The sequence below is a fragment of the Thunnus albacares genome, chromosome 14 (assembly GCF_914725855.1).
Source record: "Thunnus albacares chromosome 14, fThuAlb1.1, whole genome shotgun sequence".
Taxonomy (NCBI): Eukaryota; Metazoa; Chordata; class Actinopteri; order Scombriformes; family Scombridae; genus Thunnus; species Thunnus albacares.
In genome coordinates, this window is record NC_058119.1 from 13294525 (window position 1) to 13308331 (window position 13807).

The window sequence follows — 13807 nt, forward strand, 5'->3', positions numbered from 1 at the left end:
GTTTGTGTCACTGAGTTTTTTCATTTTATCTGAAGCAAATAAGCACAGAAATTGTGCTTGGGAAAAATATATGACTTTTATGTTCACGTATACTGTAGGACTAAGAAAATCCAAAAGAAAGAAAAAGACCAAAAGAGAGACCATCTATTGTACCTGTCTCCAATCTTGTCCTCAGCATTCAAGGTACATCTGTTGCTCTATCAAGTTAGTTAATTGTCATCAATTGCATTCACCATATATCCCAATTGTAAATCAAACTAATTAGAATACCGGAGTGAAAGCTGGCAGGACTTTGGGTGCGAATTGGGACTGAAAACATCTCCACTCTAATGAACATATTTAGGAGGAAACTGTACATTTGCATAAATGTATTAACATGTGATAATTGCCTTCCCACAATGGCCCATCTTCATCACATATGCAAACAACTATCCATCGAAAAATTATGCATTCGAGTGCAGTCACACATGTTCAGAAAAATGTTTTGGGGAAAGTTTTGCCTCTCCACTTGCCCCCCGTCACTTTACAAATGGTGTTTACACAGATCTGCTGGTAGACAAAGGGAAATTAGATGATAGCGATCACATAATGAGCAATCTTGTGAGTGAAACTTTGCAAGATCGAAGATTCAGTAGAATGAATAATTTGAAGGATAAGGCACTTAAAAATACCCTTTCGTACTGGTAATGCAGTTAAAATCTGCAGCAATTTTATAGAACTTGCCTATTTACTTCTCAGTTGCTGATTGCTATGCTATAATGCAATAGTGATTCAATGTGGAGTCATTTGTGGAGTCAAAGGGTTTTGATTTCCTGTCTGCTGTATTGGGAAGTTTTTTAAAAGTTCATGCACTTTTATCTTTTTTGGAAGATGCAAGGATAGCATTTTGACACTAAATTCTCCACATTGGTGTTCAGATTGATATGGAAATGAAGAAACTACTTCCTCACTGGGATAAAACAGATCACTGGAGGTGTGATTTAGCAGGTATTTGATTATAAGTATTGGACAAATTTAAAACTTGACCTGAGGATGGCCCTATATGAAAAGTCACCAGAGTTATAACAGTTTATACTGAGGGGACATAGATATATGTACCAAATTTTGGTACCAGTGCATCTGATAGATTTTAAAATATTTCACTAGATAAGTGAAAACTTTCACCTGCTGGCTGTGCTGGATTAAAAGTTAGGGAATCACCAAGTGATTAGGATTCATTCTCTGATAACCATGGATATCTATACCAAATTCCTTGTCAACCCATCCAGTAGTTGTTGAAATATTTCATTTTGAACTAAAGTGGTGGAACGACTGACCATCATTGCCATCGCTAGAGCCACTCTGCTAGCATGGCTGAAAAGCTACATTTCATTAAGTTGTGTAAATATGTGCAAAGTTTCCAAGTGTAATAATTACATCAATTGTCCAGACTGGACTAGCAAAAGACCACTTGAATATTTCTGTTTTTCTGCCCAAAGGCCATAAAACAAAAATGGACACACAAGCTGCCAGCAGCACTTATGGCAGAAACAAGTGATGCAAGATAGTGGGAGACTTCCAGTTCAGTCCTGTAGGCACTTAGAAAAAATACTTTTTCAGTTAAAGCTGAGAGAGCAATAATGTGGCCTCTGAACATGACCCTCTGGGAGTAAAAATGTGGGACAGACCAACAAAGAGCTCAGTGGTACCTCTGAGGCCCTCCTAGGAAACTCTAGTGTCAGAGGGAGCAAAGCCCCGAGTGACTTTGAAAGTGTCAAGAAGTACCAGGAGACGGGCAGGTTCACCCTAATAGGGTTCAACTTGTCAGATATAAGAAATAAGAGAAAGTTGTTCAGTGATCACAAGGATATTCAAAAACTGTGTGAAGGCTATCAGAAACCACCAACCTTAAAATCTCATAAAAAGTAGAGTTGGTGCAGAATATGGAGAGACAGACGAGAGGAAGAAAAAGAATCTAAAGCAAGAGGAGAAACAGAAGTAGATGGAAGGGACTCCTCAATCGCTTACACTCAGCTTTAGGTACATTGCCTTCAGATTGTTTTGCTTTTGATTTATTGGTTTGTTGGATTACTCAAATAGAAGACAAGGGACTTCCTCAGAAGAACTCAAGAACTCACTACACAAAGAGGATGAAGGAGAAGAGGAAAAAGGTTCAGCAGCAAAGCTACTACCCCTTAAACTCTTCCTCTTCTATATTGACATCTTCTTCCCTCGTCACCATGCTCAGCTCAGTGTTTAGCATTGTGGTGGCCTCACAGCAGGAATGTCCTGGCTTCCAACCAATGCAGGTCTTTGTGTGTGCAGATAGCATGTGTTTGTATGTGGTGTATGTTCACTTACAGTCACGGTCTCTCCTTGTGTCTGCGTGGGTTTCCTCTGCTGCAGCTGCCTCCCACAGTCCAGACAAGCCACTCAGGTCAAAAGTTGAATCTAAACAGCACATTTAGAAAAGCTGTGAAGCCAGTTCAACTTCACCTGCATTCTTGTAAATACTGATAATAGTTTGTTCAAATTCAAGTTGTTAGTACTTTATACAGACAATACAATACAGATAATACAATTAACTGCTCATTTACTTTTTTAGTAATTATAGCAGTGACCTGCTCTGATTCCTTTCTTTTTTTTCCACATATACTAAGATATGCATCACTTATTTGGCTAGCAGGCACATACCTAAATGTGCTACACTTGGTGTACATTTAATATGAAGGTTATTTTCCAGGCTAGTTAAAAACAAAGGTTACAATATTGTAAATTTAGTTCTATAAGCACAGGTGGACCCTTCTAATGGACTCTATGGGTAATACTCTCCTCCAATCACATCTACTGTATCTAAAGTACACACGAATAAACATAAATCAGGTTAACCAGTATGGATAATACAAACATGATTACAAAAATAAAGTTGATCAAGTTTTAATCAGTTGGTTATAATCAGTATCAATAATTATGCAGATCTGAATTCAGTTCTATACACTTGAAACACAGTCCTGTCGATTGATTTCACTCAGGTCTTCCTGTTATAGTGATGTTAGCTCTCAGATATTAGCATGAAGAAGAAAACGCTACCTGTTCATTAAAGCACTTAATACTGGCAATTTAAGGTCTATAATCAATGTTAACAATACAAGATAAAAATAGCAAACTTCTGTAAAAACTTGAAAACATAGTCAAAATTAAATAATCAAAGGATAGAAGAACCCTCCTCTGTCGGGGGCTGGAAGCACTATTTGGGTTTAAGAGTTCCATGGGGCTGTCCAGACCCCTGCCATAATACTGTAGCTACATTCTGGATTAGTTACAGGCCAACATTCTGTGATACTGCAGGTAGCGGGTACAGCATGGCTCTCTACGTGATGTTGGAACATTGCATGCACCGTGGTTTCAAATTTTGATATTTTCCGCAACTTAGCAGGTTTTATTTCACTTGGTCTATGTACTTTGTTAAACTCCAACAGGACAAAATAAGTTATGTTCATCTCACTGTCGGGTCAGCCATGATGAGTTGGCACCTGAACATAACAATCTGGGAAAACTACAACTAAGTTGGCAACCTTAAATACCTTAAGGTCTGCTGTAGATAACAGCATTATTGCGTGAGTTTTTGAGACGATGCAGGTAAATGTTGGCAGATCAAACAATCAGTAATGTTGCTGACAGCAGCCCACTCTTGCTTCATAGTGATGGCTAAATTACCTCTGTCAATTTTATATTGTCTTACTTGTTTGTGTTGCTCAGTTGCAGGCATTGTGGACTTTGTCAAATTCTTACAAAATTGTGACTGTTGCCCAAGAGACCAATTGCACTGTCGTTTCAAATTTGGCATACAGGCTGTTTTCTGTCTTTCTGGCATCAGACTATGGATTGTGTTAGGCTTCTAGCTGTATTTTGCTCAGTAATTAACACAATACAATAGTCTGTTCTGCACGAAGTAAACTGATGGTGTTTGGCGTTTATCCATGTCCAATATACCTTATTTGGCTGGCTTGGATAAACTGAAGGGTTGGGAGCCAAATTACAGTCAGTTCTATCACAGGTGTCGCATCTGCATAGGAAGTACATTGGTTTTTCATTAACATGGCTTGCGGCCTTGTCTGGGTTGAAAACAGGATGGAGCAGTTGAACTAACATTGACACTCTTTTTTTGGTTCAAGAAACAATTTAGTTGGGACAACAATTACAAGGGCTAAGATCATAAAACAGCATGTTATTCCCCTGAGACCACAGCTTGTCATCCTGAAAGGATGCCAGGGCCTGTTGTCAGGCAATGTCCTCACACTGTTACAAGTCCGTGTGTTAAACCAAAAATGTTCTTATGTATTGCCCCTTCTATTTTAGCTGTAACTCTGATTTGTATGTCCCAAGGCTCCGACCAATCTCTGGCTTGTAGATTTAGTGGCTTCTCGTAACTCTGTCAGTTCTATGTGTGGATGTGTGGACCAAATAGTAAAGTATCCGACTTTAAACTTAGTTATCATAATAACGCCTTTAAGTGAGTTTTCATCAAAAAAAGTGGGTGTTTGAGGTTTGTCTATGTTATCAATGCTCACTTTACCTAAACTACTGTCTACAAAGGTCTGTACAATCACTTGCACCCCTGTTGGTGAGTCATATATTTCATTTGTATGTCACATTCAAGTTTCTCACAAAGAACAGTCCGCTTAGATCATTCTTCAAGACACAGTCTTTGAAAGCTGGAGTATCATGATATCACCGGATCACTAGGCACAGCAGGTAAACGCTTCCTGCTTTCTTACAGTGCAGACGCCTTGCTGCTTGCTCTCGTCTCTGCTTGCATTTTTCTGCTGATATTCTTGATTTTTCTTCAGTGAGAAACTATGAGCAGTGGCTCCTGGATATTTATAAATCACTGGGACTGCATTTTTTTGTAGATGTAGTAGGCCATTGCCATATTTCAAAATTTTTATGACCTCCTCAGTACTACGTGAGCATGGCTTACCAACAGCACCAGCCTGTACTGCAGTGACTGGAAATAAGGTACTCAGTTAAAGCTAATTAGCAGCAAGATGCCCCCCTTCTTCACAGATTACTTGGAGTGAGATTGCAGTGCAGGAAACCAAAATTCAGTGGTTAGAAGTGAACATTGAAGTGAATGGACTATGTGGGAACGACATCACTTTACCATGGACTCAAAACAATGGACAAGATCATGCTAACACATGGCTAGTTAGCACCAACAAGACTACCAAGAAACAGGAGGGCTGTGTACCAGGTTATAAATCTACAAGTGGTTGTCCTTCCTGAAGCTCTCTTGGAGCAAAGCCTAAGAGTAAATAATTTCCCTAGGAAATGGGAGGACGAGTACCAGGGAGAGCCCGGCGTGCTGTGATTTGTGATGCAACTGGCTGGCCTGCATTATCATCCAGGCAGAGTGCCTCTTCAACCCCTGTTCTTAGTAGGACACAGCCATGGGCAGCTGCGAAAGGGAGAACAACAAACCTCCCCAACAACCAAGTGTACAACTGGAGAACAGATTTGCTCCACTATTGCAGGACCCTAGATATCCATCTGATGATCTGGATAACCTCTCATCTTCACACAGCAGGGCAAGGACTGAGAGTAAATCTGAAAATAAAAGGCTACAGGGAAAGCTAACAACTGGGCCCCAAACTCTGATTGTGAGTGACTTTGCTGTAAAAGATTTAAGAAGCATGTGCAGTAAGTGCACCAAAATACTCTGTTTTCCCATGGATATGGTCTATGACTTGACAGAGAGATCCTGCATATTGTGGCTGCACATCCAACTGTGAAAATCATCATAGTGCACATAGGGACCAATGATGTTGTGAAACCACAGTCTGAAGTACTAAAACAAGACTTAAGTGATTTGTTGAACACAGTCAGCTCTTTGAATGCTGAGGTGTTTATCAGTTGCCCTCTACCACCAGTCAAAAGAGGAGTTAAGAGGTTGAACACATGGCTCTCAACTGCATGTAAATTTTCAAGTTTGTCTGGGACCACAGACATCTTTTTAAGGCAGATAGACTTTGCCTTAACAAGGTAGGAGTAAAATTGTTAATCTCTAACCTATTTTACTTCTTGTGTCGCCCATCTGTTCCCTCTGCCAAGGACAAGAGACAAGAGGAATCGAAACATGAGGAAGACATAACACAGCACGGCAAAAACCTTGAAGGAGAGTCGCCTCAGCCCCCGTCTTAGCATAGCTGTAATCATGAGAGACATCAGAGCTGCTCATACCAACTACCAACTGTGAGGATTCATCTTCTTCAATCAGTGCCTCCATATCAGGTACAGGATATGTGTTGTCCCTATGTCCACTTAAAAACAATTTGAGGAGTATGACACAATTTTATCCGATCAACCATAAAAACCTGGAGGTCATTATACAACATCTGAAATCCTCCTCCTGCTGCCTTGATATTCTGCCTACATGCTTTTTCAGAAATGTCTCAAATTGCATGGCCTCAGGTCTTCTACAAATTGTCAACATGTCTCTTCCCTCAGATGTCTTCCCACAGGCCCTGAAAACTGCAGTCATCACACCACTCTTAAAAAAGAACAATCTAGACACTTCACTAATGAACAATTATAGGCCGATATCAAACCTCCTGTTTTAAGTAAAATCATTGAAAAATCTATTTTTCAACAGCTGAACAACTTCTTGGCACTAAACAACTGTTTTGATGTTTTCCAGTCAGGATTTCAACCACACCAGAGCACTGAGACTGCTCTTGTTAAGGTCTTCAACAACATCCACTTAAACATAGACAGTGGCAGAATTTCAGTCTTAGTATAACTGGATTTTAGTGCTGCATTCAACACAGTCGACCACAACATACTACTAGACTGGAAAACTGGGTGGGACTTTCTGGCAAAGTAATGAACTAGTTTGAATCCTACTTAAAGGACAGGGACTACTTTGTGTCTAGGTAATTACAAATCTGAGCAGACAAAAATGATGTGAAGTTCCCCAAGGCTCCATTCTGGAGCCTCTTCTGTTCAACAACTAAACTTAGCACAAAAAGTAATGAAATTTGTGTTTGGTAGATTATTTCTTTGTTGTAACAATGCTTCTTGGCAATAAATCTTATACCGTTGGAAAGCTTTTATTTCCATTTTAAATGGTGCCACATTTGTAAGGAACATGCATTTGTGGGATGAGCAGCATAGCTGAGTATGTGGGTTGCGCCCATGAAAAATATGCCAAATCTTCTCTGCCAATGCCAAACAGCTTATTCTGCCATTGACTCTTGTTTGGTGTTTTGTGGATTGGATGATTGAAGTTTGAAGAAACAAGACATATTGGCAATTTAACAATTTATTCATTTAACAAACAGGAGCCTCCGTAGTGTGTGGAAGAACCATACACAGCCACAACAGCCTGGCACCTTCTCCTCATGCTGGTCACCAGCCTGATCGCACACTGTACATATGCTCCCACTATTATGGAAAACAACAAAATATGTTACCATAATTATGCAGATGACACACAAATTTAAATAACCATATCACCAGGGGGCTATGGTCCAATACAAGCACTGAGAAATTGCATTGAACAAATCAACGATTGGATGTTGGACTTGCCCGGTGAAGCTCCTCTATTCTCTATTCTCATGATCCGCCTTTGTCTTTGGTTAATTGAGCATGGAGCACACTGTTCTCCTGTTTGAGTGCCTTTAGACTTCCTCTGAGGTCAGATGCCAAGGCCTGGTTTTCTCTCTTGAGCTGCTGGAGCTCCTCTTTAAGCTGCTGCAGAGTGTTTTCTGGGGAGTCAGACAGTCTGGCCTGGGTCAACTCTTTGAATTCAGCAAAGCCCAGCTTGAGCGGGGCCATACTCTTCTTCACCTTGTTGGTGGAGCTGGCACATGTGGGATGGGCAGAGATGGACAAGGAGATGGGGTTCCCTACTGGGCTCTGATCATCTTCACTGTCAGTGGGGACATTGATCCTCTTAGTGTCCACCTCAGGTTTTGACAGAGGGAATGTCTCTTCAAATGACTTCAGGGCAGCTTGATCCTTGGACCATGACCTTTCCTTTGGTGTAATATGTGAATATGTGATGTTAAGCAGAGGGTCGTCCTTGTCAAGTTGTTCATCTTAACAGATCTTTAATCTGCTTCCTGAGCCGATGCCCTCACTGGATACGTATGCATAATTGCTGCACAGAGTATCTTTCCAGATGTAGATGGAATCATTGAAGAATATGAGGTTATTCTTCCTCCTTTCTTGTTTTTGTTGGTAACAGTGGCTGGTAGCAGTTTAAAGCTAGCTAGTTGTTATGATTTTTAAAAAATCTATATCTATCTATATATATATAAGATGATATTTCCTCTTCTGTTCTTGCTGATGAATGTTGTTAGCTCTTCTTTAGAGTCCTTTCTGAATATTATTTGAATCATATTCATCTTTGGTGCAGCTACTCTTTCCTGGAGAGTCTTCTGTCGCTGCTGAGAGTGTCTTTGATACATTTTGCTTTCACTGACAACAGCAGACAGGATGCCATCTCATACTTTCTTATCTGCACCTGTAGCCTTGGCATTTTTGAATCTGTATCCTTTGTTCACATTTTCACTGCAGAAGCTCTCTCAGTTAAAGACCACATGCTCAAGATTGAGAATATTCAAACATAATGACAATTGACTATATAAATAGATGTGCAGTTCCCCTCACAGATGACAGCCAGATTTCAATATTGCTAAGGCCTCCTTATCCCATTTCTAACTAGTTTGGAATACTGATTCAAGGGTCTTAAAAAGGCCCGAAAAGAGAGACTACACCTACTGCCAATGTCTCCTTGTTAGTGATAGAATTTAGTTTAAAATCTTTTTTTTAAAAAAAGCACTGAATGGTCTTGCACCTGTTTACATCACTAAACTCCAATCCACACTGTCAAGGACTTTAGATCCACTGACCAAAGGCTCTGTCCACTCTTAGATTCAGGACTAACTCAGCTTCATTCTTTTGTTCTATTTCTCTGCATTGTAAAGAACAAAATGGTCTATTGTGGTTAAATGCTGTAAAAACAGTTAGGTTGAGATGAACCACTGGTTTTTATGTACTATCACATTTTATAAGATTTTCAGCAACAAACATGTCTATGTCACTGGATGTATTTTTATTAATTCAGTCATATCGCTGATGGATTGACATGGCATACTTAATACTCACAAAGTAAAAATGGCTCCTTTTTTGTGACATAAAGTAATCAATATTTGTGATGCAAAGCCTACCAAGTATTGGCACATAATATAAAATACATACTGACTTTACTATAGTTTAATCTACTGTACTATACTGTTCTATACACTAAACTACACTACTTTTGTCAGTGGATCCAAACAATCCATCCAATGTGTCACATCTGAAATTATTAACCCTTAGGCTATATGTGGCCTGTTTTGAAAATTATCTTATTGTCTTCTAACCTGAAAATCCTTTCCATAACCACATCAAACTATGGAAGTGTTATTTGGATGACATTTTCATGATTTATGATGGTCCTGTTGGTAGTTTATTGCAGTTTTATGTCTATCTCAATCACTGCCATGAACACTTAAAATTTGCCATTAATCATGATGTACAACAATCAGTTTTTTGGACATTGGACATTTGGACATTGGTGACAGACCTGTATAGAAATGAAACAAATGTTCTTTTTTATTACATGGACAATCTTTTCATCCACTCCAACTGAAAAAGCCTCCCTATCAGTCAGTTCAGTTGTATCAGGAGAATCTGCACTAAACAAATTGACTATGACAGACAAGCAGATCAATTAGATCACAGCTTCGAAGAAAGAGGGAATATAAATATAATGAAAATTGGTTAAAAGCTGCCAGAGACAGGTTCAGTACTGTAACACAGGAAGGGTACCTTATCAAAGAAGAAACACCTCCACCAAATAATGGTCCTAGCTGCTATTTAAAATATTCAGGTAAGGATTTTGAGAAAACTATCTGAAAAAATGAATTAAAAATGAATTCAAAGATCTACCCAAAGTAGTGCACAAACATCCACCTAACTTCAGACATATGCTGGTAAAATCTGATCTTATTCCTGCTAAAAATACAACTCTTCTTGATCCTCCCGCAGGGAATTGTCTGTGTAGTTCATGCACCCTGTGCAATTTTACACATAAGTGTGACACATATACCCACCAGATAACAGGAAAAACAATGAAAGTAAGAGGCACTATATCTTGTTCCATAAGAAGTGTAATCTATCTGATCAAATGCCTATGTGGTTTAGCATATGTAGGAAAAACACAAAGAGCTATAAAAAACAGGATAACAGAACACAGGAGATGCATTGAAACCCAGGACCAGTGTAACCCAAATCACCCATCTCAGATACATTGGAGGAGGAGGCGTTTTGAATACCCTCCTAGCCAACCAGACTCTTACATCTAGAGGTCTGAAGTCTCTAAAGTATAAAAAACTGTTGGTAGTTTCATGATGGCTTTCTATTTTTATATTTCTAGTTTCTGACACACACATTTGAAAATGTTAAAATTTAAAAAATTTATCAAGTGTGTCAATTTCCTTAATGTTATTTGATCTAGTTAACATTTTATAGAAGGGTGTTTAGACCTCATCTCGGTATAAGAATTTAAGGTTGCTTTTTTCCTAGCGTACTACAATATATTTTTGAACATATGTGATGTTGATTCTGATATACATAGTGATGAATCTGATGTAATGTTTATATATAAGATGTATGTTTTGATACTTGGGATATTTTTGATGTATTTTCTTTTAAAGGATGACCTTTGTATTCCTGCTCTTTTCTATGTACTTTATTGAAATATTAATGGCTTTGAGATGTTTATCGCCCTGGGTGGGTTGGATAGTTAACCACACCTGTCATCATAGAGCTTGTCAGCCTATTGTTGTGCATGATGTATAAATATGGGTGTGTTTTCTATCTTTACGAACATTTGACCTGATGAAGATCCGAGTAAGATCGACACATTGTCCAGATTAAACTTTTGTGGCTTGGAGTAAGTATGTTATATCACATCTGAAATAATACAACATTTTGATCAAAGTGAAATTTCAAAGTGTTCAGAATGAAGTTTATTAACTGATACAATGGAGGCCAACAGCATTAATAAATCATCACAAAAAGACAACAGATGACATAAAGCAATCTAAAATGTTTCAGATGTGTTGTTTTTCACTTATAATAATTGATAGCTCAAGTCACACTTGAAGAGATTAATAACTGTAGACATTTGATCAATACTGATGATTGATCTTTTACTTTAGAAAGAGAAAGGTGTTGTCAGTGTTCAAGAAGAAAATGGTTGTAATCAAAACTCTCTGATATACTAAATATCTTGTCAAACATTACATCATCTCACACGTAGGGCCTTGATTACAGTAAAAATAAAACTTTTTATCAACCCTCTGAAATTGATTTCCTTTAATAAAGCTGATTGAGGAAACATTATCATCTGTTACTCAACACTGAGAGCATTACAAAAGAATGTATTTAAGAAATTATGTCATAATGCACCTAATCTTACAATGCTGCCATAATAATGTTTCTGTGCTGCATTTGATTCAAAAACTAGAAACATCAGAGAATAACAACACAATTGTTTTTCTGAGGACGATGAAATCTTTTTTTATCTCTTCTTCTCAGCACCCTACAAGACAAAAAAAGAAAGGAAAATAAATGTTTTGTATTTTCTTTAAATATCGGAGAAACTGTCACTGACTTAATGTTAATGCACTTACCATATTTTACTGATAATAGCCAAAGGCATTAATATAACGACTCCAACAAGTAGCACAATTGCAAAAGCATACAGCAGATATTCTGAAAAGACAAGCAATTATATTCAAAATTATATTCAAAACTGTAGTGATAAGATTCCATATTTGTTTAAAACAGCAGATTAAGTATGTTAATCTCGCATTGATAGAGTATCAGTAATGAGTGGAATTTTTACCGGTTATCCAAGTTTGACCTTTCTCTGATTCATTGGTTTCAGGAGGTTTAGAAGGACTATCATTACTTTTCCAAGGTGTCACTAAAATATAAACACAAAAAGGCCTTAAATTATTTCCAGTACAGAAATTTAATAATGAAACTGTCTTGTAAATCAAAAACTCTACTCACTGAAGTGTGATCTATTATGAAGTACATCATGAATCATGCTGCATGTCAGAAGATCAGCATTGTGCACTCCTTTGCAAGTACAAGGATAATGGAGTGTTGTGCCCATAGTGGCCAAGAAGGCCATTTTACATTCAGAATCTCCACCAAGGATGAGAGCTGGATCCATCTGTGTGAAACATTCATTTTGGAGGTCAATGCTGCTGCATCGTGCTTCCTCAGAGCTCCAGCATTTGGCTTGGAAAGTTTTTAATAGGTCTCTGGAAAATCAGAGAAAACATGTGCAAGTGGAGTTGCTTTTTGGATGTTCAGGAAAAGTAGATACAGCACATTCATCATCTTTAATGCCCTGTAACAAGCAATAATGTCTATATCAATTCTGTTACTAATTTAAAATTGTAGGCAAACTATAACCTCAGCCCTGCAGGTATATTATAGTCATGGGTGTTTTACAATTTGACATTTCTCAAATAATTGCCTGTGAACATTTCAATGTATTAGATGCAAATTGGAAAGGTGCCCTGAAAATGTGATAATGTGCCCTGAGCCACATGACCTCACTAGTCAATCCACATTTCTTGACATGTTCCTTCGCCATGAAGAATATGGTCACAGTAGTTTCATTTAGAAACAGCTCCAAAGACTAATAACAGCAATCAGGTTTTCGGTCTCTGGAGAGTAGATCCATACATGGCAGATGCCACTGTGCTTATGCTGTAACATTGTTCCGTTTACAGAGCTTCGCTAGCTTGTTGTGCTGCATATCGCCACCTCCTGACTTTGTACTAAAATTCTTTGAGAAATGTACAGTGTAACACCAAGTGAAGAGGTTGTGATATGAAGCACAACAAGATAGCGAAGCTCTGTAAACAGAACCATTCCCACACATGTGCAGTGGCATAAAATATAGAAAATATCCAGCTTTATCCTTTAAATTATTTGAAAGAGTTGCTAATATGGGTTCCCAGCTCTTACATCCAACAGATACAAGCTGATCTTTAGTTATGAAGATCATAACTATATATTAGCCTAGATAAGAATGTTTTATCACTTTCTCATTTAAGATATTTAATCAGGTGCTGTAATGTCAGACAGAATATCTACATACCTGCAGTGCCTGTCCTTAATACACAGGGTAACTGTATCCTGGCAGATCCAGCTATCCTCTCCACATGTGCCACTGTGCAGAGCAGTTTTCATATGCAGGCAGCTTTGATCTGCAGCCCCGCAGTCACACATGACCAGAATCTCTGCAACACTGTCCGGCATGCTGCCGTAGAACTGCTGTATTGCTTGCTGACAGCGGTCACGGTCACACCGCTCTACCATGCATGCCTGGAGAACAGGTGCCAGATACTTGTTGCAAACTGCATCACTGACACAAACTCGCATCTGCTCCAAGCACGATCCAGTACCATCATACACTATAAAAATGAAAAATAGAATTGGGTTTGAGATTGCAGAAACATCACTTCCGTGTTGACTGAATTCAAAACATCATTTTATCTTCTCATCTTTCAATTCAGCTTAAACCATAATAAAATAATTACCATAGCCAATTAAACTGCTCGTCTGCCAGTCTATCACTGTGCTCCTCTTCTGCTGAGCTGCTATACAAACAACAGGAAACATGATTAGCTCCAATCCAACAAATGCATATTAAAGCCAATCTGTTGTTCTTGACGCTCATTCTCAAGCACAA

The 13807-nt window shown here is 38.5% G+C and overlaps 1 protein-coding gene across 1 annotated transcript; it reads right to left on the reverse strand.

Annotated features, from left to right (window-relative positions):
• Positions 1–9324: 9324 nt before the first annotated feature.
• On the reverse strand, positions 9325–13807 carry gfral (GDNF family receptor alpha like). The gene is made up of 6 exons (XM_044373224.1): positions 13656–13807; positions 13214–13529; positions 12109–12365; positions 11939–12019; positions 11724–11805; positions 9325–11632 (listed from the first exon to the last, which is right to left on the reverse strand). Exons 1-6 carry the CDS (start codon positions 13735–13737, stop codon positions 11563–11565), a joined length of 888 nt encoding a protein of 295 aa, XP_044229159.1. The 5' UTR covers positions 13738–13807; the 3' UTR covers positions 9325–11562.